The sequence below is a fragment of the Cyanistes caeruleus genome, chromosome 2, assembly GCF_971803275.1.
Source record: "Cyanistes caeruleus chromosome 2, bCyaCae1.hap1.1, whole genome shotgun sequence".
In the NCBI taxonomy this organism is placed as follows: domain Eukaryota; kingdom Metazoa; phylum Chordata; class Aves; order Passeriformes; family Paridae; genus Cyanistes; species Cyanistes caeruleus.
Window position 1 is genome coordinate 111,738,330 of NC_141702.1, and position 26,390 is coordinate 111,764,719.

General features: G+C 37.7%; 1 protein-coding gene across 6 annotated transcripts in view; it reads left to right on the forward strand.

Annotated features, from left to right (window-relative positions):
* Nucleotides 1-26,390, forward strand: part of AFTPH (aftiphilin) — a 42,575-nt gene that overhangs the window by 5,713 nt on the left and 10,472 nt on the right. For 2 of the 6 annotated variants that reach the window (XM_086879225.1, XM_086879228.1), the window contains exons 2-8: nt 3,392-5,171; nt 14,761-14,912; nt 15,410-15,536; nt 15,861-15,917; nt 17,458-17,580; nt 24,047-24,107; nt 25,769-25,852. In XM_086879225.1, coding sequence (XP_086735351.1) covers nt 3,402-5,171; nt 14,761-14,912; nt 15,410-15,536; nt 15,861-15,917; nt 17,458-17,580; nt 24,047-24,107; nt 25,769-25,852 — 2,374 coding nt within the window. In that variant the 5' untranslated portion in view covers nt 3,392-3,401. Of the gene's footprint in view, nt 1-3,391; nt 5,172-14,760; nt 14,913-15,409; nt 15,537-15,860; nt 15,918-17,457; nt 17,581-24,046; nt 24,108-25,768; nt 26,043-26,390 lie in introns of all 6 variants that reach the window. The other 4 variants (XM_086879226.1, XM_086879227.1, XR_015283831.1 and 1 more) reach the window with 3 other exon arrangements.

Genomic DNA, 26,390 nt, shown 5'->3' on the forward strand with positions numbered 1-26,390 from the left:
TATTACAGATCACAGAAGTTAGACATGTGCTCTGTTACACAAGTAGAAACTGTTATAATATCCTTCAAATCATAGTTATTATATAGTGTACCGAAAAATAGGTGGTTTCTTTTTGTTTAAGAAATACATGTTTAAAGAATCTATAAGTGAATAGAGCATTTTAGCTTTATACTTGATTTTTAAATTTGGTAGCAAATTCCCTCAAAAATAAGATGATAAATAGTCCCTGTTATTGGTCAGAGAAGTTGTTCAAATTCTACTTTGGGTTAAATCATGTTGTAAACATCGCTTGAAATACCAGGGTTACAAAATAATGTAGCGGAATGTCTTGACCAAGAATATGTCTGAGTTGGGTAAAAGGACCACAAAAGATGAAGCCACAGTTCCAGCTTTATTTGAGATGCCAGGCAAAGCAGGGATTAACTAAATGAAATAAGGAACAAAATAGTTGTTCTGTCAGACCTGTGGCTTTTCACCACATGTTTTAATGGACAGTAACTAATTTGGTTTCTTGTTGGCAGACAGAACACTTCTGGAAATCATGAAAGGGAACCATAATGAAATTCTTCCTGAAGAAAACTACATTAAGACTGTAAAATTCCCATGCTGTTTTATATTGTGAAGAGAATTGAGATTATGCCCATTTAAAAAATTTATCACTAATTAGTCAAGAGGAGGGGGAATACTAGTATGACTTTTTTTCCTTTTCTTACAATATGAGTATGATTGAGTTCTGCAAACAGCAATTACATTGTGTCATTGTGACCTTTCATACATCTTTATAATCTAGATTCATACATTTTGGAGCTCTTTGTGTTTGGCTTTTAAAATGCAGCAGTAACATACTTGCATTTAAAAAATAATCATGCAGAAGTCCATGCAATTGGTGATGCAGTGGGTTCTTGTGGGTTAAACTGATTAAACACATAGTAGACTATCAAATCTGTGATCAAATTTTTAAATGTACAGTTAATGTTCCTTGCAGATCCTGTTTTGGCAACTGTTATTGAAGCATAGCTGGAGCATTGTGCTGCTGGACTGCTGCTGTGTAATGATCCCTGTGATGTTTTAAAAGTGCTTTGAAATGAAAAATTGAAGGAAGTTTCTTCTGCTCTGTGTCAGAAGTTGCAGGAGAGAAAATTTTTAAATGGTCAGACCTCTTTCTACGTGTTCATTTGGGCTTTGGCAGTTTGCTTCAGCTCCCATGCAGTTATCTTTGTCCTGTGCTTATCCTTATTATTCTTGTTCCTTGTCTCCCCTTTTTTATGTTAACTGGAAAGAAAAAGAGTCTTGTGGGTAAATTCCCTGTGATTGTGATGCTTGCTCCTCTCGCATTATTCAGTTTATTTTCTGAAACTGCATATTTGGGTTATTTTAGATCATCCTTGCCTCCAAGGGTGTTCTCAGCTCTATTGTGATTTATTTTTGGCTGAGGTTAAAATACTCATACAGTAAATGGTCAACAAAAAAATGGATAGAGTTGTTATGATGGATAGTATAGGGATCTGTGTAGTTTCTAGTGTAGGTTAAGAATTAATTTTTCTTAGCAAACCCTAAGAAAATGCTTTCTGCCAAAATGAGCTCCACTGATGTAAGGTGGTATAGTTACTCATACAGACCTGAATGTGATATTTCAAATAACTTAGGTGAAAACAAACCTATACAAGCCTATAAATCTGAAAAGACTTTAAACACATGGTTTTCTACGAACCATCCAGACAATTTTTTCTTTTAATGGGAAAGTTCAGAAGTTTAGAGTGAGTGAAGCTTTTTTCTCAAATACCTTGTTAAGCAGCTGGTGCTGAGTAAGCCTATGTGGGAGCTTGTTGACAACTTAGGCTTTATTCTAAACAAAATTCCTTTGCAGTTCTCTTCAGTTTGCATGTTATGTTAGAAATTACTTCAAGGTTTCATCTGATAAGCATGATGTACTTTTGTAACTGAAAACCACCCTTTTAAAAAGAAATTATAGGTATGTTAGTCACCTCAAGGATGCCAGTTTCCTGGCAAATATCCAGAGTTGTTTGGCTGAAGTGCTTGGTGTGTTGTGCTTGAGAAGAACCGCAGAGCTTCATTTGTTGCTGTTTTAGCCTTTGTGTGCTGCTCTTAAGGTGCTTTTACAAAGTTGTTTGCTGAAGGCACTGGACATAAGGATCACGTTTTATCTGTGTTGCATAACTAGTATTGTAGAGTCTGCACTTATTCTGGTGGTCAGAAGTTCAATATTTGCCAATATGTATAGGTTGTTTCCACTCTTTTTCTGTGAGGTTTAGTGTTGTTACAATTCATTCATGTCAAATATCATTTGGAGAGAGCTTGGTGTGAGCTCTTCTTTTAAGGGTTTTAAGGTATGAAGTAGTTCAGTGATGTGTATAGCTGTGAATCTATACATACTAGTAGTTATTGTTTCATTAATTGCACACAGCATTGAAAAAGTCAAGATTATTCCTCAGGAAAGAAAATTTTCCATCCATAGGTATGTGAAGCTTGTTCTGTAGTGGTTTGCAATGGTAAGACAGAGTCATTAATCTGTTTGTATTTAGGCCATGGGAATACTTTCTTACTTCTTTTCCCCTGTGGTTTAGTGATTTGTGTTTAAATATTTCATGAATAATCGTGCTCAGCTCTCCTTTGGAGAATAAGTTTTGATGAAGCGTGTTTGGCTCTAGACTTTACTGGTGGCATCACAATGGCATTTCTCAGCTGGTTCCTAAGACAGAAGCAGGCTGGTGGCAGCAGCTGTGGGGGCAGAGTGTTGGCTTGTGGGTAGGAAATCCAGAGAACAGGGCAACCAAACAAACCCATGGACTGGTAGAAAGAGACTTAAACAGCAGGGCAGCAGATCATAGCTAACAGTTCTAACAGCAGTTCCTTCCTCCACTCCTCCTCATTTTCAGAGCTTACGGAAATACTTTTCAAAGTCTTTGACTGTGGTGAAGGTCCCTTATGTGTATGGCTGTTGTGGCTTAGTCCATGGAGTGGCTTAATTCTTCTAACACACCTGAGTGCACAAAGGAGTGTGGCAAAACATGTGTGGACCAGGGTCACTGGCAGCTTTGTGAACTGTTGGTGATGGGAGGTAGAGAACTGATGAGAGAAAACTGAGTTTAGTTGTGCCAGTGAGTTGCACAACAGCTCAAGAGGATCATTTCAGCACTGTCTGCTGACAGTTTGATCATGCAGTTGTTTAGAAGAGACTTGAACTGTCCCAATAGACTCTTTGTGACTTGTAAAAGAAATGGGTTTGGGGACTGTTTCTTTCTGATATCTAATACAGATATTGACCTATATACACACTTAAAAAATGAGGCATGAAACTATAAAAATGAAATATATAGGAACATGAAAGCTAGCAAAGTTCTAATACAGCTCTGTTTTCTCCCTTGTACAGAAATGCATTAATGTTGAAGCAGAACCAAACAATGGAACCAGACATTATTCGAATGTACTCCTCATCCCCTCCACCACTTGACAATGGAGCTGATGATGATGATGAAGATGAGTTTGGAGGATTTTCTGGTGTGAGCACTGCTGGCGTAGCTTTTGCTGATTTTGATACACCGGACTACAGTCATCCAAAGGAAGAGTTTATACCCACAAATCATTTCATCCCACTCCACGATTATTCTGACAATGTAGCTAGCATTGCAACTTTCACATCTGTTAAAAATGGTAAAGACTGCATTGCAGAGCTTCCTACTCATACTAAGGAGCTTTCTGATATGTCAGCTACTAGTACTATCAAAGAAAAATCTAAGTTTAGAAGTTCAGGTACTGCTTTAGAAGATGTAAACAGAAGGGGGGAACAAAGAGACAACACTGGAAAATCAGAGGGTTTTTCTTCTCGTGTGGTTAGAACTGGTGTAACAGTTGAGAGCCAGGATGAGCAAATAGATGCTTGCAATGGTGAGAAACTTCCATGTCTAGAGATTCTAACAAACGGATTTGCAGCATCAGACCCTGTAAATCCTCAGGGAACAGAAGATCTAGACAGTATTGGTGACTCAAAGGGACTGAAAACTGTTAGCACCCGTAGTACTGAGCAAAATTTGAACTCAATGCCTAGCTCAGGTGAAGATACTGCAGATTTTGCTACCTTCTCAAACAAAACCCCAATCCATTTAGAGGGAACAGGGCCGACAATATGCAGTGATCTTGATGAAAGAGACTCAGTGAGCATTCAGGAGAACAACAGAATAAACAGAGTAACTCATAGTGAAGAAGAGGTTTGCATTTCAGAAATTAGTTGTGAACAGGGTCCCTCAGCACTGGAATTTGCAATTTCTAATACGTTTCAGACAACTGGAAGTTCAATATGCACTACAGAGAATGGAGAGCACAGTGGGAGGAGAAGACAACATCACATAGAGAATGGCAAAGATTTTAGTAGGCCTGAGGATTCTTCAAAACCAGCAGACATCAAGGTTGATAGGATCCAAAGCCTAAGCTGTGATACTGCAGGAGAAAAACCGGGTACTTCTGAAGATCTTAAGAATGGTGGAAGTAGCACTGAAGTTTCAGCTTGCAGTGACAAACATGATGATGTGTTTGGTGACTTTGGTTCAGTCAGCAGTGCGTCTCCCAGCTTCAGGAATGCTCAAGACTCAGTAAACGCTCTAAATTCAGAAAGAACTTCTGAGCAGCCCGCACATATTAGCGAAACTAACGTGGAATTTGGTGAATTCAGGGACACGAGTACTTTTTCTCAGCAACCAGCAAGTTTGGACCAAGCTGAACTGAATCAGGCTGCTGACACTTTAGAATGTGATACTACCAGTAAAACTTCTGGACAAGACTTCCAGCATTCTACTGAGGTAGAAAATGGTGATGATACTGAATTTGGAGACTTTGATTCAGTGCCAAAACCTCAGGATGAGAGTGTTGCTTTCCAGGACTCGGACGACTTCGCGGACTTCAGTTCAGCAGGTTGTAACCAGGCTGCAGACTGGAATGCTTTTGAAGATGAACAAAAGGACAGCTGTTCTTGGGCTGCCTTTGGAGATGAGCAGGCTGGTGAATCTCATCACAGAAAAGAGACGTGGCAGTCACATAGGACAGACGAGTCTGCCGGGAGTGACGGCCCAGCGTTACACAAGACTGACAGTGTTGCTTTAACATCTTTCCAAGGCACTATCAGTAAGCAATCCCAAGAGCTATCACCTTCAGTTCAGGTGAGGGTTTGCTTGGTTTTCCTCAGTCTTGTTCTACTCTTATGCATACAGTTCTTCCTGGTTCCTGCTTCTGCGTACAACAAATATTTGAATAGTCCTTGTTTGCCTTTTGAAAGAGATTTAATGTGCTGTGTGAGACGGGCTGGTATGAAACATTATGCTGTGTTTGGATCTTGCAGATGTTTGCAGCACTGTTACTTTCCACAGACAAATGAGCAGGGTGTGCTGGAACTTGTAGGAATTTGTTTTGATAATTACATGTGATCCTTTACATAAATTGATCAAAGGAATAAGCCAACATGAACATTTCAGAGCCTGTGATAGTTTTTCCTTTTGCTTCATTGTTTACTGCCTTTTGGGAGGCACTCTGTTGCCTTTTTGTAAAATGGGTGTGACTGGAAGCTGGGATTACTGGTTCCCAAAATTTTCCATCGCCATTCTCTATCAATGTTTTCAAATCTGGTTTTAAAATGATGATTTGATTTGTAAATAGCTGCCCTAATTCACTTAGAGCAGACAGAATTCCACAGCTTGTGTTCTATCATTCTGTCTTGGGAATTCAAACTCCTGGGAAGTTAACTCTTTAAAAGTTTTTTTAAAAATAAGTCTCTGTTAGGTATTAATTGTGGGAAGCTGTACATTCTAGCAACATCACAGAGGACTGGTGATTTGTTAAAGTTGCTGCTATTTCTAATTAGAAGTTTCCAGGAGGAGAAAGTAAATAGGTTTATTTCTTACCACCTCTCTTATGTTTTCTGCTTTCAGTGCTAAGTATTCATTAATTCCTAATTAGTTACTTCCTGAGCCTTTTTAACAGTCATTTTGAGATCTGTGGCTATTCATACAAAGGCTTTTCTTTGTTAAGCATTTAATAATACTTTTACAGAATTCAGAACAACAATTTCAGTTTAGAATTCAAAGCTTCTTTTTATTCACATCATTTCATATGAGTAGTTTAGAGTACGCTCTGTCTTTTTGAAATGTGCAGCAACACCCGCAGTAAAGGGTGTTAGTGGTAATATGTGTCTGAAAGGTTTGGATCTTCTCTGGCAATAAAAGGAAATGAGGTAAGTCCTTTCTTTCAGGACCTTGCTTGGTGACAGCCCTGCCTCTTCCCATTTCCTACCAGTGACAGGTGAAATGGCTTTTCAGAAGGTTGTGCCAGCTGGAGCTCTGCCAGCATCAGCAAATGGAATAGAGCTTTTGGGACTTAGCACTGATTTCTTGTCACATTAAAAGCTGTGAGCCTCAGGTCCTTACTCTTCCTGCTTGCTGTTCCGTACAGTGACTAGCATTCCAAACTCAGAGATTTCACAAGCCAAAAAAAAAAAGCTCCTGAGTAAACCTGCAGGCAGATTTTTGTGTCTGTGCAAGATGTTGCTTATCACCTGAATCTGTTGGTCCATTTCTTAAATTGAAAGCACAAATTTATTGTTATCCGCCCATAAAATTGGAGAGTACAAAGGTCATTAGTGCAATTAATCTCAGTTATTTCTCTTGCCACTTGAGAGACTGACCAGAATCTGAGAAAGAAATGGGGAGGGGAGATGATTCTAGTAAATCATCCTTTTATTTTTTAACTAAGTAATGAATCTGGTAAAGGGTCTGAAGATTTCAAATATTTATTTCCATTTAAAGTTTTTTATAATTTTATTATAGGTTTTCAGTAGAAAATACTTCTAAATGTATATGTTTATAAAAGCAGAACCCTCGGAGGCTCTATAATTAAGTTTAAATCACCAAGTCTGACTTAGCAAAAGATAAAAGTCAAGTTAAATTGGAAGTTCCTTACTTAAAGTCTGCCATGAAGTTATACAGTAGTTTGATTAGATTATAAAGCAAACTTTAAGACTCCAAGTTTTTTCATTCCTTCTCTTTATGCTACAATTAGTTGTGACTCTTTGGATCTAAAGAGATTTTCTCCCTCCTCTGCCAGTGAGGAAGTACAGCGGAGAGAATGTTTTACACAAATAAACTGGAGAGGAAGTTGAGCTGGACATGTTTTCTCTGTTGAAATAGTTTCCTTAGCCATGCAATGTCAATTGCTACATTTTTTTTCCAGTTAACTGTTAAAAACAGTAGCTATTTTGTAAGTGCTTTAAGTTTTGGAAGGATCTTTCAAAACTTTTTTATATTAAAAAATACTTTTTCTGAGATTAAATAGTAATTCTGTTTATAATCCATTGAGCCACAGTTTGCTAATTTGCTGTTGGAAGCAGAGATAAACTAATGAGTCAACATGAGCCAGGAGACAGTCCTGGTAATCTGAGTGCAGAATATTAGTAAAATTAAACTCAGATTTTGATCAGCTTCCTTGCTGTTATTTAAGAGGGTGTTACTGAGGTCAAAACGCAAAACATAGCATTTTAAAGGAGTTGCCAATCTTCTGTTTGCCATGTATTAAACTTAGTTCTGCAGCTGTTTGATGCAAAAGCAGAAATACTAGCAGGCAAGATAAATCTGGTGAGAGGGAAGAGAACAAAGTTTTTTATTACCCAGCCTAAAGAAGGATAGGGAGGAGGGGATCACTTGCATCAATGTATTCCTGGCAGATCTAAACAGGGCTTGCTGTAGCAACCCAAAGGGAACAGGCTGTGTACAAGGGAGAAATACTGCACGTGTTAGACACTTGAGATAGATGGGAAAATTGAGATCTCAGCTTAGGCTAAAGGTGAGCTGGGATCATTTACAAGATACTGAATACACTTGATCAGTGATGGTGAGGCTGGGAGAGTCACTGTAATGTGGTAGTGAAAGAATCCTGAATGGTTTATAATGATCCTAATGGAATTCTTTCTGCAAAAGCAGAAAATTGAAAAGAATACTTAGCCAGCAGCACTGCTGTTTAAATGTGGAAATAATGTATACAGCAATTTTCATCCATCAGAATGCAGCATGAAAGCAAAGTTATTTATCAGTAGCTCAAGTTTCCATTGAAAAGGTCTCTGTGTATTTTCCTTTCAGTTTCTTAGTTTGTATATTCTGAATGTGGAGATGGCAGTAAAATATTGTGCTTTCTGAATGCAGTCTTGATTGTACGATGTATGTACCATCGGCAAACTGTTTAAACACTGTGGATTTGGTATAATCTTAAAAATAGGCTTTGCTTCAATTCAACTCTTTAATCCAGTTTTTAATTAGAAAATATACAACAGAGAGGATGAAACTAAGCGGAGGGGAGTTCACAAAAATGACCTTACATAGTGACATGTAGTAGCAAAAAGATCATAGTCTTTTCTTCCCTGCCTTTGGTCTCAGGCTGTCTGAACTCTTTGCAGAATTCACAGTGCAGGATTTGTAAAATGCTGACATCTTCTATTCAGTAGCTGTGTGTAGGGGGGGAGGAGAAAGGCCATGGTGTACGCACAGACTGCCATCTGAACCCATATTAATACTACATATACCTTAATCCATTTAGTTTCTGTCTTCAGCTGGAAAGATGTGATGCTTGGTTTCAGCAGAGCTGCAGTTTGCATTAGAGATGTGCCTTTGTGTTCATGAACAGGTTTAGGATGTGGTTGTGGGTAAACTGGTCGATCCAACAAGTCTCGAGCAAACCTGCACGTGCATTATCCCTTTTATGTGAGCACATTGCACACTACCAGGCTATGTTTATGATGAATATAAGGCTTGTAGCACAGCTTTTTCCATGAGATAGTGCTGAACATTAGTCAGCTGAGGGGGTTATTCTGCTGCATTAAGAACATATATATATATATAGGATTCAGCAGTGAGGCACAAGAGCAGTAATAATCCATGGTAATCGTGTGGGTGGAGAATACGGCTGTGCCTGCCTGTGTGCAAGGAGCATGGGCATCTCCAGAGGAATAGGAGCTAAAGAAGGGCTTGGTTGGAAGGCCAAATCTTATCTGATTTAGCTGAGAGTTAACAAATCCTGGAAAGGGATGAAGGAAAAGGTGAACAGTCCTCCACATGGGTTTTAAGGTTCTCCACTTGTTAGAGAGCCTGTGCTTGCAGGCTCTGCCTCTTCAGATTAATCAGTGTGGGCGAGGCACAGTTACTAAGCCACGAATATGTAACAAGACAAAGAAAACCCTGGATCACTGTCATTTGGAGTGTACTCTGTCTTGGGCAATGATCATGCTTTAGGAAAAAAGTAATTCTGACCATAAAGACTTCAGCCCCTCAGTTCAGTGAGGTAAATTAAAATAGTATTGGCTAGTTATGTAAATATATATTTTTGGGAAGGTTTGGGGGTTTTAAGTCCATAGCAGAGTTCTGAAGTATTTGCAGCTGAATAACAGTAAAAATCAGGCTATTAAAAGTAGCCCATAATTGCTGTTTTTCAGAACTGACTGGCTGAGGGGAATTTTACAAAAGAAAATAGTTTGAGAGGGGATTGTTTTAGCATTACTATCTATATATCTCAGGACAAAATTATTTCCCATTTTGTACATGTAAGTGTCATCTGCTGTACTTCCTCTCAGACTCTGACTGAAAAGTTAGTACAACACCAGTAGATAATAACTATGTGACAAACTGAAATGGTCAGTGAGTTTTATGTGGTCACAATAAATAACTGTTAAACTGTACTTTGTCTGCATGGGAGATGCAATATTTGATGCATTCTTCAGCTGAGGGAGAATAAATGGTGAAGCTTCCAGCAGGAAGGAGAGACACAGCTTCACATTTCTAGCCTGAACTTCCCTGCAGTTTCTAACTCTATCAGATCAACTAGTAAAAAGAGCAGAGAGGTCTCTAACCATTTTTTTCCCCTTAAGCCACTACATTTTCAGATTTGCTTTGCAGCTGAGCTCAAAACTTTTATAGTTACTCTTTAAAAATGGGTTTGGGATATTTAGGACTAACATTACCTTCTTTAATTCTTTAAATTACAAAAAAAAAATAAATCTGATTCCTCATTTTATGTTGATGAAGGTTTTTTTAGCTCTTGTGGCATCCTCTTCTGGCTTGCAAATCTCAGTTACAATGAGCGTTTTCATTATAAATTTCCCATGTAAATAAAAACAAATATTTCAATTCAGATTTTTACATTTAGGAAATATATAGCACTACCTTATATTTACCTGCTTTTAAAGTGGGGATGGAGATAAGCCATCACATTTGAAACATGAGAAGTTAAACTAGTGTTCTTTGTAAGCTTTGCTTGTCTTTACTCAGGAGTTTTTCTGCCTGCAGCTGTTCTTTCATTGCTTCTGAGGAGGTGTTGCCTATGCTTCAGACAAAGAAACAAATTGTTGCTATGTGAAAAGGAAATGGGTTCATAGTTTAAACTGTCCATAAACTGTTTGAAGGAAAAAACTGTCCCCATTTAATTGAGAACTCAGGGATTTGTTGCTTGTGTGTTTTTAGTTAACCGTTCAGCTTTGTTTGATGCTTGAGTCCAGAAAATTTTGAGACCCACAGAAGTTGATTGATGTGTTCCCCATGGTGAGTTGCATCCATTGAAACTGGTTCTTCAGCTCCCTTGTGTTAGCTATGAGGTCATGAAGTTTAGCTCTTGAAAAATCCCCAGACCAACCCCCCAAAAATGCTCCATGAACACCAATAAAACTGACCAAACAAAAACCCCAAGTACACCCATCCCATGCACACACATGGTGAAGACAGAGGAGTAAATGGTGACTTGGTTCTTCACAGGCAAATGTGTTGCTGGAAAATGTGGTTTGGTTGTTAAAAAATCCAACAAAGGGAGTTTCTCATTTAACCTCCACTTGGTTTTATTAAACTAGTCATAAAAAGCTGTGCTAGGCACTCTGCAGAACAGTGATTTCAGAGTTCATGATTTAAGTTAAATAAAATCTCAGTGGTTAATAATTTTCTTTTCTTGGCCCCTGAGCTTTGTTCCATCATTTTGAGAGCTTTCATTCCTCTTCTGAGTTCCAATTAGAAACCAGTTATGTCCATATGAACTTTTCTCCTTTCCTGCTAATTTATATGTTTATCATCTCGGATCTTTCATAGGCTCATTTCCATCTCCTTTAAAAGGTTGTTATTTTTTTTTTACATTTCACATAAGTTTGAATATCTAAAGATGCTCAACAATTTAACTATTACACTGGTTTTATTTATTCTTAGGTCTTCCAGTTTTGTGTTTGGTAGATGCAAACAACCCAGAGTTTGTGTTGCTTCCTCTGTGTCCTCTTTTCTTGGTAGCAGGATGAGGAGGGTTGAAGGCATGCTGTTTTTGATTCTCCCTTCTTAAAGCACCTCTGGAGGCTGCCAGAGCAGAGATGCTGTGGGATGTAAGAGATTTCCTAAGAGAAAATAAGGACTTGTGTTAAAAAATGGGGCTGTGCCCTCCAGTGGGAAAGGGACAGGGTGGAAGGACAAAGTGCCACTCCACTCTTTGAAGGGGAGTTCACCTGGATGAGTTCCTCTGTCTGCTCCACAGCCCATATTTGATCAGAACCATGGAGAGAAGCAAGACTGGATTTTTTCCACTCCTGCACACAGAGTTCCCCAAAACTTCACTCACAGCAGCATTACAGCAGTCATATGGTGGAAACTGCCATTTGTGCCCACTGTGTCTGTAGTGGGGCTCAAGTGTGTTATTTTTATGGCAAATTTTATTATCTCCTCATAGCTCTGAAGAAAGGCAGTCACCTGTCACTGTTGGGTTCATGTGGGGGCAGCTGGGGAGGATTTGGTGTGCTGGGTGGTCAGTGAAGCGCTGCTGTGTTGAAGGAGGTCATGGATTCTATGACCTTGTGGCAGAGAGAAAATAAAAACCAGATTGCATAAACCAACTACTTCAGGCTTCCAGCTCTGAGAGATGGATCTTGCCCACTGTTTAATTGCCACATTAATTCTAATCCTGTGGTTATCCTTATTTTTTAAAAGTATCTCTGATACTTTGGTTCTGGTGCTGATTACCACATATCTTAACTGTCTACCAAAATCTTCTATGCATTTACAGAAACTATAGGGCTTTAAATTTATCAATAAATTATTTATTTTTTTTTATTTATCAACTGCTCGGAGTATCACAGTTAATGTTTAATGGTAGCTGTAGCCTTTTCGTATCTTCTGTAAGTGCCTTCAAGAATTATTCTTCTCAAATGGCTGTGGAGAACAATCAGGTGACATGAAAATGGATAAAAATTCTTGTTTTCTGCCTTTTTTTTTTCCCCAGAAAGACTGTCCTAAACTAGGTCACAGACATGACATTACTTCTGGTCATACACAGTATTTTGTTGCAGTCAGATTTATGCACGAATAGATTAAAGTTTGTAGGAGATGGACATTTACACCAGCTATGAAATTTTGGTGATGTCCTTTTTATCTGGAAGATGTGACCACAGGATTTCATCACCAATTAGAACAAGCTCAGCCACTTCCATTACCACTGCCTGGAGATGTTTGTGCGCTCTTCCCTTTGTCCATTGGCACATACAGAATTAATTACTCCGGTTTGCTATGGAAACCATTCTTTGTTGTATAGAAATAAGGGCTATGCATCGCTGGAAATTTAGAAAAGATGACAGGAAGTGTAAAGAATGCTATAGTTAAACTGTTCCTGAAATTTTGGCACAATTCTTAAACTCAGATTTGAAATGTGACACTGACTGAGATGCTGCTTGGTTCTTAGAGATGTTCTGTTAATTCTTTCATTACCTAAGCAAGCATATTTTTAGTCACTAGCATGTTCTCAAATGTTGATCCTTTTCAAGAAATGTGATGCCTTGCTGTTTCCATGATCCAATGCCATTCATCTGTCTCTTGCTTTTCCCTGGGGATATGTACTCTTGCTGTATTACAGAAATGAAGTAAGCATCACTTGTTGATGTAAGATAAGGGGAAGTGATACATTGTGGGCAAAGTTAAACTTTAAAATTGAGGCAGAGTATGCTTTTGTGTGCTGAAGCATTAGGCCAGAATCTGGAATACTCTTTAGTTTTACTTCCTAAAAATGTAAGTTAATGTCTTAGTTCTGGGCAACAAACACAAAACAGCCTACAAGTATTGCAACTTAGTGTATAGGCAGAGTGACTGAGCACTGCAAGATAATTAAAAGGAAATATATACTGTAGAACACAGCTCATTATGGTCAGAATTTACCAGAGAGGTAATGAAGAAGAAAAGAAAAAGGAAAAAAAAAAAAAAAAAAGGTGTGGGTCAGGTATGCTTTGAATTCAGATCTTTGCACCTTTTTACATTATAGTTTGGAAGTGACTGTACCTGGTGGCAGTCCCTGCCAGGCATTTCTTTCGCAGGTAGTAAAACTGAAGAGCTGATGCTCTAAGCCAATTCATTTTCCTGTTTTTTGCAGTTAGTGGCTGAATAGAAAGAATAGTCTGGACAGACTTGATCCTAGTTCCTGACTCATCATCCCAATTCCAATACAGAATCCAGATATTCTGATAATGTGTTTACCTCTGTTATGTTTGCTGATGTACATGGCCAATGAGTTGGTTAGTTGAGATGAGAGACAAGGCAAATTTTCAGCTAAAAATTCAAACGAGAAATGTTGTAGATAACTCTTGAAATCGTGAAGCACATATTTTGCTGCATGAAAGTTTGTCCCAGTTGTATTGATTGGCCTAACTTAAATGGATAACTTCCCCCTGCAGCCTTGCTTTTCTGAACTTTAAATCATCTCAGTTGTAACAAAAACCCTGTCTTGAGGGCTTATGTGTGTAAATTCAACATTGTTGCTGGAATATGCTGCATCTCCACAGGAGGGCTCTGCTGGCACAGCTAGAACAGCGCACGCTGTGGGATCCTCCTTGGATTTCTGCCTACTCTGTTTCGTTTCCATTTCCCCTGTAGAAAAGCAGGTTCTGGAGCAGCTGGATGCTGCCCTGTGTGTGTTGCAGCAGAACACTGGGAGAGTGGTTGTTGAGGAACACTAAACTAGAAAGATGGAAACACTACATTGAATGCCAGGCTTATACCTCCTTTCCTTAGCAAGAAAAGAGAATCAGGTGTTTCTGGCAAAAATTAGTACATTAAAAAAGGCTTTAATTTAATTTTTACAAGCATACCTTGTGATTGGTATTTTAATAAATAATAAAAGCTTGATGCTTACCTGTTTTTAGTGGGTTGAACTAAGAAAAAAAAATTCCATATCATTACTACATCTGATGTCCAAGACCAGTTAAGAGAGGTGCAAGAAATTGAAATCCTGTCTGTCTGGAACTACGAAAGAGAAAAGAGAAATATAAAGGACAGACTTGAAAAGAAGAAAGCATACTAGGCTTGTCAAAAAAAAGGGGGGGGATTTTTTTGTTTTTGAGGGCAGAAAGTTGTTTGACTTCTGGTGCAGTGCATGCTCTGGAATTAAAACGTCTGGAGACCATTAGTTCCAGTATATGCTGTTTATATTGCTGAGACATTATCCTTTCAGAGCATAAATCTTGTTGCATACATTTTCTGCTAATTTCTAACAGAGTGACTTTGGACTCTTCTATAAGAACTCAATTGCAAAGGGCAAGATCCTTACTGTTTCTTGGTAGCTAGAAGCCTGTATTTGGTGTTTAAAGAGTCCTCTAACAGTTAATATTTTGTGGTAAGTGTTAGCTGTAAGTTCCATCTTGCTATAATATTGGACTTATCTGTATAGCAGTTAGCAAAACTTGACATACATATTTTCTCTTTGGTATAGACAACATTACTAAGTCGTCTGGAACGAATATTTGAAGTCTGTTTTCCTTCCATGCCTGTTGCTGAAATTGAAGAAGAAATAAGTTCCTTGAATCATTTGTTGGAAGCAGGTGAAAAGCAGATAACAACGGAGGAGACCTTAGGAAGTACTGGGTAAGAAACTACAATGCAGCAAATACAAAATGAACTTGAACCACATAAGGCAGTAATTTAAAATGAGGCATTTGCTTCAAGCATTTTGAGAAGCCATCGAGTGAAAATTATCTATCGGAATACTTCTTTTCAGTGAGTGGATGTGCCAGGAGTACTTCACTTAGCAACTCAGCAGCCTATCATCTTCTTTTCAATGATGTCTCTGAATTAACCAAATATGTCTCATTAGTTACATTTGCTATAAATTACTATATGTATTCATGTGATGAAGTCTAAGCAGGCTTTGTCCTGTCTGCTGTGGACATCATTTTCCAGTAAGAAGTCTGAACTGTAATTGTTCTGAGAACACTGCAGTTTTAGTTCCCCTGGGTACTGTGCTTGGGCATAAGTTTAATTGGAATGTATATTAAGTCACTTGAATTAAAAAACAGAATAAATATTCAAGGCCGCTGAGCTGTATTTCTGAATGATAACTTGATTTATGATGGGTTGTGCAGGGAACTGATGGACGTATGGGCAGAGCTGCAGGACATCCATGATGCCTACGGACTGAGATACCAGTGGGGTGGCTCCCACAGCAACAAAAAGCTTTTGTGCTCCCTGGGAATCGACACAAGAAATATTGTGAGTCTGCCAGTAAAACTGTCTTTCTAAATAACGAGGCTGCTTTATATGTAGAATCATCAGGTGGAAGTGTCTGGTGTGAGTGCCTTCTCCTAATTGCATAGTTGCACAGAAAATGGTTGTTCATGACAGACCACCTGGCAACCTTTTATAAGCCCTAGTAATATAAAAAGTTGCATCAGTTTTTAACCATTGTATTATAATTAACATAGTATTTATTCTGTGATACTAACCTTACACAAGTTATGTAGCATTGAAAAACATTTCCATCACTGACATAGAAACTCTTAAGTAAATTCTTTGTTGTTGTTGTTGTTTTATCAGCTCTTTACAGGCAACAAGAAGCAGCCTGTTATAGTACCCATGTATGCAGCAGGACTGGTAAGCTTTTTTTAGTATTATTTTTTGTTATAGATCCAGTAGCATCATATAATGAAATATATGAAATGACATTAAACACCAAGTGTGCTGAAAGATATTTTTGTAAGTACAGTTGTGGCTTAGGCATCAGTAGAAATGCTAGAAAAAAAAACCCAAATAATTTTCATTATGTGTGTGAACAGATACTTGATTTTAAGTGAAAGTATTTGGTAAAAACAAGAAGATAAAGTTTGTGATTTTTGCTGGTCTGAGCAGAGTAAATGTTTTTTGTTTTTCTCAAAAAACATTACATGTATATGTATACACACATGCAAACACACCTGTGTTTTCATATGAGCATCCACAAATGGAATAGTAAAAAAATAGTTTTCTTTGGTTTATATTGGACTGATTTAGTGACATAGGTTAATTTTATAGAGTGACTTCTACAGTCTTCTGATGCATCAAGGTCAGCTCATGTACTTTGGATGTAAACATGGTATTCTGATACAGATAGTTAAAACAACTCAGAAATATTGCTGTTTTCTTCCTGTTTGTGAGCAGGACTATGTTTGCAACACATGCAGTTATTTTTTGCAACAGATTGCTGTTGCTGATTAATTAATCTCCTTTTGCACACAATAAGCTGAATAGCAGCGATAGCAGAAATTACTTGTTGCCTTTCTGTTGCCACATTGCTTTCTGTGTTTTTGCGCTGTCCAAAACAAGTGATTTAACTGGTGGGTAAATTCAAAGCTCCCCTAATATGGTGTAGAAACATTTGTGGTACAGCTGATCTTGGCAAGTGACTTCCTGAAAATAGTTTAAAAAGCTGTAGCTGCATATCCCATGCTTTTATTTGGGGGTATCTCCTCATTCTCGGGTGGCTGGCACGTCTCAGTGCAAGTTTTGGGCTTTCTGTAGATCTTCTTGCCTTCAATTTTTTTCAGTATCAGATTTCAGACATTTTTCATGATACAATCTGTATTTGAAATGTTTGCTTAAAATTAAAAACTTTATTTTCTTAATGGTTCTTAATGCATTTGTTTCCCTCTCAGTAATTATTGTTCTTGGTATCATTCTGAAAACTGATAATTTTATTTTATTTTTTTTGTGGATTACTTAATTGTTGAAATGGAATGAATGCACTTGTACTTTTGTGATGGGTCATTTGATATTTCTGGAATAGTCTACACACAATTGGGAGGAGAAGACATCACCTTATCAAGTAACTCTTTTTTCCAGCTTAAATTACATTACTGAAAGTTGAAAGCAAGCTCCAGCTCAACACTTGGGTTTCTGTTACTGGCTCTAAAATGTTTCTTAGGCTAAGGACCCCAGATGATTTTCCCCTCCATCTACTCCTTCCCCTCTGGACATAGTGAAAGTGTCCCAAAGATACATGGTTACCCCCAAGCCCTTAGTTGAGGGCACTACTACATAGTATGTGTTCTAGTTTTTGGCATCTGCAGTTCTTGAAATGTCTGTAAATGCGTGTGTCTGTGTGTGCAAGTGAATTTTTTTTTAATTAGATTATTTATTTGCTTTTTTATTTATTCAGGGTATGTTAGAACCTACCAAGGAACCTTTGAAACCAATATCTGCAGCAGAAAAAATAGCTTCAATAGGACAGACACCTCCTGTATCACCAGAGATGAGCACATGTGCATCTGATCAGTTCCAGGTAAAAAACAGAGAGAGAAGGATGAGGAGAGGAAAAGAAAAAATGATGGAAATAATGGGATGCCTTGTCTCTTTATGTTTAAAATATCTAGTTGGTGTATTCAAAGACACCTCTATGTAAAAGGCAGGTGTTGGTTGTGTCAGATTGAAGTCCTGCTCTTGGATCTACTTTTCACGTGTGACTGGGAGTCCCTGTGACGAGGCTGTAGCAGTTGGTGGCCACCATTTCAGAGTCCTGATGATCCTTACTGTTACACAGCAGTTTGCTCTCAAAGGCAGTGGGCAGTTAGACAGATTTTATATGTAATGTTAGACTCATCTGACCTCTGGCTAAGGTTCTTCATCTTTGCTTATTGTGGAGCTTATTAATGGAGGTTCTTCTACGTGTTGGTTAGCACTTGGTTTTCTGAATGATTCTATTTGCATTTTTACTGTCCATGTTCATTTCCTTTTGCCCTTTCTTACTTCTTTAGAGTGTCATGAAAAGCATTCCAGCTGCCTGGAGAGAGATTTTGGGTGTGGTCATTACAAGCATACGTGTCTGACTTTTTGATTGCATGAATTCTCTTGGCCCTTTGTGCCAGATTTTATTGAATTATCTTTTACACACATTTGCTTTGCTGGCTTCTCTGTCTTCAAAGTCTGATACAAAATGAATTCAGAGGAGTTTAGGAGTGAGCTTTTGAATTTCACAAATTCTTTGTTGTTATTGTTTTGATGTAAGGATATTAGAAGAGCTCTTGAATGCCTTGCATGTTGCAGTGTGTGTGGATGCCAACAAGGTAATGGGATATGCAGAGATACTTCATTATCAGTGTCATTACAGTGATGCTCAGTACATATTCAGCATCTCAGCTGTGTCCTTCCTTAGTGCAGGTCTTGTTTATTACACCTAGCATCTTCAGTTCCCTGCTATGCTCATGACTTCTGATTGAAGGCATTCCAGAAAGAATTATTCCTGAGCTACACCTAACCTTAACAGTAGGTACTTATGACTATAGTGATGTTCTTGCAGTCCTTGCTCTGCCACACTGCTCTAAGAATGAGAGCTCTAAGAATGACATGCTTGTAGCAGAGAATTCTTTTTCATTGTTGAGTAGCAGTTTGTCAGTGAGCTCAGAGCTGACATTGTTTTATACAGCAGTACACATTTGATGCTTCCTGTGCTGCTTCTCATGTCATGGAACTGAGCAGCTGAACTGGATATAAGAAAAGGTAACAAAACTGATTGCTGCAAATAGTCTGACCTGAAGAAATCTACTGTGTGGTAAGAAAGTAGGGACATTTCACGGTCTTTTTGCAGCATTCAAAGTACCCTTTTTTACAGAGGAGATAAAACATAAATTAAGTCATACACTGAACAGTGTAGAGAGCTGTGAGAACCTGAAGTAGCAACATCTCTGACAAGTGCCATTTTCTCAGTTGCTTGACAGTCACAGTGCTGAAAATAAGAACTTCTACTTACCAAAGTCCCCTTTTTTTTCTGTAATTATGAATTCCTGTTACAGAATTTCCGATTACTTGTCACAGTTTGATAATCTTGTCCCATGGCTTGTTCTGACAAGACCATCTCTGTTCAATAGCTGTGGTCCATGAATACATCTGAGAAGCTTCTGTGCTGTCTGTCTGCACTGTTGGCATTAGGTTAGCTTTTCCAAAAAGACAAACACTAAAATAAGCTTTTGGGGAAGAGATGGGTTACAGATTGTGCCTCTAGGAGGCTACACTTAGATGACATTCTGAAAGTTTCAGGACATGATCAATTCTCCACCTCAGAGACCTCCTTTCTTTCTTGGTTTCATCTTCCTGTCAATGATTGATGGCTTCTGTTTGCTTTGGGGAAAATCCAGTTTCTCATCACATTGTGCAAATGGCTCTTTCAGAATATTTCAAGTTGTGATAGTAAGATGATGTGCCCAAACATTTTGTTAGGAACTATGCTACGAAGATATTCAGTGGAAATACAGGCAGTTTTAGTGGACTCTGAAATTTCTTATTCTAAAATTATTCTTATTCTGAAACTTCTTATTCTAAATGCAAGTGATTTAGGTGCAACAATTCAAGTATCTCTTAAGTGTACCTGGTTAATATATAATTATTTAGTTAAACTTCTGAATTTCTCCATTTTCAGAATGAGGATTTATCCCTATTTTCAGAAACTTCAGAATATTGACATTCTCTTTGGAAGGAGTGGCTCTGGTTGATAGATTTGTGTTCTTTGCTCAAGGAAGAGTTCTCTGTTTGAGAGCTGGCATTTATGGCACTTGGATACAGATTAGTGTCTGTGCATGTATGCATATGACTTCCTGCTAAGGGAATAAGACTTTGGAAGACTAATGAGGCAAAAGTAATAGTGGAAAGAACATTTGTAGAAACACAGAAATGCCTCCTAAATGTTTTTGTTGTTGGCAAACAGACAAAAGCATGCAGAGATTTAAAATTGAGAACTTTAGAGCTAATAGAATGAGGCAGAAAGCAGCAAGTGAGCTGCAATGTTTCTTCCTAGTTATCATATAAACTCTGAATGTTTTGCCTTCATTCCCTGCAGTGGGTCTCACTGAGTTAGGCTGTGGAAGTAGGGTGGACAAATTTCCATCTGAGCCATTTAAGCTACAAGGACAAGGGTTTTTGAAATTGAGTTCTCAAGTAAGTTACTGAGTGGTTTGTTGCATTAGTTTATTGTATAAGGATGATTTTTGTGGAGTCATTCTCTTTTATATTTGAAGGTAGCATCTAAATTCTTCTTTGATCTGTTGTTTATCTTGACAATTGGTTTATTTCTCTGTTCCTCTGTGCTCATAACTGTAAGGCAGTAAACAGAATATGAAATAATCCCCTGATTACTGTTGCCTTGATCTAAGCATGGCATCTCAAAGACTTCACAGGGCCGAAGTAAAAGGCTCTGTCAAGGCACATCAGGTGTAAGGAGTGGCTGATGAAATAGGCACCCTTTGATTGTGAGACCCAAGACAGGTGCCTTTCTCTTCTTTTTTCTTCAGCTATAGTGGACTTCTACATCACAGCCAAGTCTTCAGGCAGCGCATGCAAAATACATTCCATTGTTAGTCTATAGGGTTGCTGTCTGGACTTAATGATGACTGCTTTCTCTTGGATTGATACTGTTGTCTGGTTAATGTTGTTTTAAAGTTTATTTATCTGCTTCTCTTTGGGTTTTTTGAGAAATGTTGTCCAGATAGTTCTGCTTTACTGCTATTTCTTCAAAGATTCTCTTCTCTCCATTTGAGATTATGTTCCTTTGGTAGGGTTACCTGCCAAGTTTTACTTAGTGAGTTTTATATTGGAATAAAAATCTGCAGTGACCCAGACATTTCTAGAAGAAAATTACCAGTGATTCTTTTCTGCAGGTGCCCATTACAGCACATCTGCTTGCATGTAAGCCACTGAATTAGGGATCAGGTTATAATAGAAATATACATCTTACACTTGCTGGCTATTAGGGACTGAACCTTAATTAAACCCCGTGGGGTGACAGTCTCTAAAAACACTTTTAATTACATAAGAGACCATCAGGACTTCTAACAATGACAGATGCAAACTACCATATTATTGGCCACTAGCCAAAGGCTCCATCAGGAACAGCTCTCCAGTTATACGTGTGAGAAAGATCCAAGAGTGTGAGAGTGTCTGTAGCTTTGTTGACAGAGTAAGAAAGAAAGATTTGCAGGTAAGGGATGCTACAGAACTTGCTGTTCTGTCAGATGTGACAGCTGTGTAAAGGGGTTGTCTGAAAAGAGCAGTTTTCAGAACTGATATAATTTTTCCAATGAATACACGCAATGAAATGTATGAATTACTTGCATGTAAAGCTTTTTCTGGAATGTGTATGATACTCATTTGTGGGATCCATCTAAATATTGACATTATATTTGTATTACAAGTCCTTTTATTCTTTTCGCCCAGCTTTAAGACAGCAAAATGCTTCCTTTTTTTTATTTTGTTTAATTTTCCTTGGGTAATTATTGGCACAGACACAAACATTTACATTTTACTCTTTTGATTATAAGAGCTCTTACATAATGCATTCTAAAATTACTGTGTGAAAACATCTCTCGCTTGTATCAAAGTGAAATATGATGCAGTAAAACCAACAGGCATTTTAATTTCCTTAACATTTCCTTCCTTAACATTCAGAGTAGTACTCTTGACAGCTGAGTATGCTTTTTCATTTCTGTACTGTGTCCTGTAATCTAAGATGGAGGCCTCAAGGAGTGAAAGCAGTGTGCTCCATTTCTCAGTATTCTCATAGATTGGACACTTTTCCTTAAAAAATGTTATTAAAATAATAATTGCAGTAGCCTAACAACCTCATAATTTCAGAAAGGCTAAACATTATATTGCCATTTGCAGGTTATGTTCCCATTGGCTGAGGTTTCAATGCCTGTATTCAGGTGTCCCAGTGTAGTTTTCTTAGGGCTGAGATAATGAGAAACAGAAAACTATTTAATTTTGGTTTTTCCTCTGCCTTCTCCTTTCACTTTGTTTGCTACTGTATAGACTGGGGCTTGCCAGCATCCTGTATAGGTGAGGGCTGCTTTACTTACCCTCTCTTCTGCAAAGTTGTTGAAATCAGCAGAGTGGCCTCATCCCACAGAGCAGAATAATATACCTGGTATATTCTTACTGATTTGTAGTCAGACTCGGATTTTTTCCCATTTTAGGAAGAATTCATCACATCCTTTGTCCTTTCATTGTAAAATCTGAGAGTCAAGCCATCATTAAAGGCAAACCCTTAACAATCCATTGGTGCCACTTTTTCCATGCAGCTCTGTCACAGTCCTCAGTCCCAACTCAGGCCTTTGACACAAAATCTAGTGGGTGCTTTCCTCAGTAAGAGAGTTGGTAGGAAGCCACTTTGTTTCAATTTGACTTCATTTTGCTCAGGGCAGAAAGCTACTAAATTGTCATACTTACTACCCTTTTATTTTCCTACAAACTCCTTTCAGTATTAATATATTTTACATGTGATAAAATTTAAACAAGCTACTGATGATAAAGATCATTACTTCATCAAGTGGAACTTGCACACTACTGACATTATATCTACATGCAAATCATTTCAATGCCAGTAATAGCATTCCCAAAGCAAAGTAAAAAGTGAAGAATCAGTTTCTTAACCTCCATGGAGAGAATACTGTTCAAGCAGTCCTCAGTTCTGAAAGTTTTTTTAAAGACATTAAATAGTAAATGTCTTGCTTAGAAAAATCTTTGTTATAAGTAAATACAGAAATCTTCAGCTCCCTTTGTTTTGCTTCCTGTAAACATCTAGCACTGAGGAAATATCTTTTAATGTGAGCATAATTGGGCTACAAAGCTAACTCAGGTTGCTACAGTCTTGATTAGTGAATTTGCATTTTTCTTCAGTGTCAGATGGTTGGAAGTTTTGAAATTAAAGAATTAAGGCTGATTTTCTACAAAAGCAAAGAGAAGGTATGGCTCAGCCATTGGAGGCTTAACAAGTACTGATGCATTTTAAAAAATATTGCTGAGAACATCCATTCATTTCTTCCATACTGTGATTGTTTCATTGGAAGTTGAGGGCACATCCTTCTCCAGTGCTTCACAACAGTTGACTTCACTGGGGAGAGAGCAGAGTGTAATGCACAGAAGTAGAAAGGTTCAGCTTCTTTCAGACATTTCTGCTGCTGTCCCATCAGTTTGTGTCCTGAGAGTACAGGAGGACAGTGCTTGCAAGTCACACTGCAACTGAACACACCTTCCCTGTAGAGTATGGTCCCTGCTGCTTGCTTGTGTCCAAAAGGCTTAACAAGAGGAAATGAAAAGCAAAGATGGGCTCCCAGGAGTCAGTGTTTCCATACTTCTCTTGTTCAAGCATTGCTGCCAATGGTTTGTATTTAGATCAGGATGAGTTAACTGTGAAAAGATAGTAAGTCACAGAACTTTTATTTTTAAAGAGGGTGGAGTGGTGAGAGTGTTGGTAATTTGTCCCTCATGTGTGGGGATTATGTTTCTTAAGAGCAAAACAAACCAAAAGAATGATGGGTTGTGTGATGATAAATAATATATATGATCAAGACAAAGCATGGATACACAGACAGCTTTCACTGCTCTGAATTTGCCCTGTAATTGTGTATACGTAACTTTCTATGCTACGTCCTTCATCTTCCATGAAAGTAATAGTTTAATTTTCAATGATGCCTTAAGGTTTGTTTTTCAATTCATATGTTTTAGTTAATTTGAAAATCCTGTTTGAGTTAAAGTTACCTAATCTGTGCTGTTCAGAATTTAATAGATTTTCTGTGGTAGTACGAATCTGCTTTGAATCTCTAGTGCATATTATGAAAATACACACCTCCCAAAAGTTTGGGATTGATCATTTAGTTGTCTTTTTTAGTGTTTAGACGCTAAAGAATCTGTTGTTTGAACTGCTTTGCATTGTTGTAACCTGAACTGACTATAAAATCTGATTTCTGACTTTTCAACTCTAGGAATCTCTACCACCTGTCCAGTTTGACTGGAGTAGCAGTGGCCTTACTAACCCTTTAGATGGTACGTCTCTCCGTAGAGCCTCTAGCACCAGAGCTAGAGATAAGAAAGCTACAAAGTTCAGACAAACATCTATCTGCTGATTATTTTTTTAAAATATATACACACACACATATATAAAAAAATATATATAATACTTATTTCTTACTCCTAACTTTGGAAATTCAGGCTTTCTTTCTGATTAGCAGTGCCCCTATGTGAAGTATTCATAGTTTGAAAAATACAAAGTTAAGTGTCATTTTAGATTACTTCCATATGCTAGTGACACAGTGGCAATATTAACACTTCATTATGTATAACTGCAGATTATAATGAAGCTCTGAGCAAATGAGCATTTTAGATTGATGAGTTTTACTTCTTAAAAGTATTTTTCACCAGTCAGCTATCTCTTTAGACATCCTCTGAACGACGAACTTCTGTATAGTGGCTACTTCAAAGCACAATATTTTAACCTCAAACTGTTTGCAAAATATACACTTCCTGAGCTGAAAGTTTTCAGATTTAAAGATAATTTTATATTTCAAAAATGTAACTTCATTCATTATCCCTTTTGCTTATACTAAAGATCTAATTATAGCTAATATATTAAAGAGGTAGCTACAAACTTATTTGTATCTGTAAATGTATATAGTTATCACCTAAAAGACACCTTTCACCTATGTCTATTTTAATAGCCAAGTGAGTTGTGCCACTGCCTCCAGTGTCAGAAATGTAAGTGCATGCAAAAGAAATATAACAAGTTCTGGAAACTTGTTTGATTGACAGACTAGAAACCTATCAAGAAGCTCCTTTACCAGGAGCCTGCTGACAACAACTGATTGATGACACACAGGTTCAAAGGCAGGCTCAGATAAAGTGCATCTCTTACAGCACTGGTGTTGCCACACTGTGTTGTTGCAGAACGTGTGGGGTGTAAGAGTTTGGATAGCTGTATCATGGTGCTGAAGGAAAGCCTGGATGGACCCTTTTGCTGTTGTCTGGTGTCTTACTACTTCAGTCAATCATCATGCTTTCTTTTTAACAAACAACTTTAAAATGTATCTTGGTTTGATTTCTGTTTTAGTACTAAAGGGGAACAGTATAATTTGTCAGTGAGGAACTGGACATAAGAGTGGCATTTGTTACCCAGTGGTCACACTGCTTTAAGATAATGATAATTAATAGCTTAAAGCTGCTAAATAAAATTTTTAAATTTTTTTTTCTTTCTTTTTTTTTTTTTTTCTTTGCTATTTGAGGATCTGCTAAGTTTTCCTGATGAAAGAATGGCTTTCAATTTCAGTGAGGGGAGAAAAAGCCTATTATATTTCAACTATCAATTGACCTATATATTGTTTCCCTTTAACTGGTCACTTCTCTCTCTCTGGGTCGTGCTGGTTCTCTTTCATTTTTAGATTGAAATAAATATTTCTATTTTAAAGTTACTAGTGTTGATTTCCTTGCTGCATTGTACATGAGGAAATGTGCACTGAATTAAGTTGTTAACATTTTAGAAGGTACAAACTAATACTGTAAGCATTGTTTTCATGTCGATTTTTAAATTGCGTACTGAGTACTAATTATAACTTGCATGTTCAAGTGTGTGTCTTACCCCTTTTTACACATAAACCCCTCCCTTGGCTTACCTTCTATATGGCTGCCTACCAACACGGTCACTGAATTTCAAGCTAGTGGAGGTTCCACTCTTCTGAACCTTGATTTCTTTGGGCCCGTGGATGACAGTAGCTCTAGCAGCACCACCACAATCCCAGGTCAGCAGAGTGTTAAAACCACAACTGTAAGAATATAACGACTTACTAAAAGCATGAGCACATCACTTGACTTTCCTACAAACAAGAAGTTTTACATTGCAGTTTCTCTAAAATGTCTCTCTACTGCGTTTTTCCTTTAATCTGTGTTCTGTTTTCTGATGTTTTGTATCGAGTACGAAGTATTTAAAAGGTACTGTCAGCTCTGTATTTGTCACCTGCTGAAGGAATGAATGGCTTTTATGCTCTTGCAAATAAGATGTTAAAACACTTGTTTCAAATGAGAAATTCCAGAAGTTAACTCTTCTAAGCACTTAAGGAAATTTGAAAAATGGTATTGATGAGGCAATTCCTAAAATATGAGTCTTGCTCTCTTTTCTAAGTGCCTCCAAATTACAGGATTATGACGATGTTTAGAAGCCATGAATATAAATTTATCAGCCTTGGTATATCACAGCCCAGAAGGTCATGGATTGCTACTAATAATACAGTGAAAAAGGTGTTTTAACAGCCTTTATAATAGAAAAGAAGGATAGTTGCA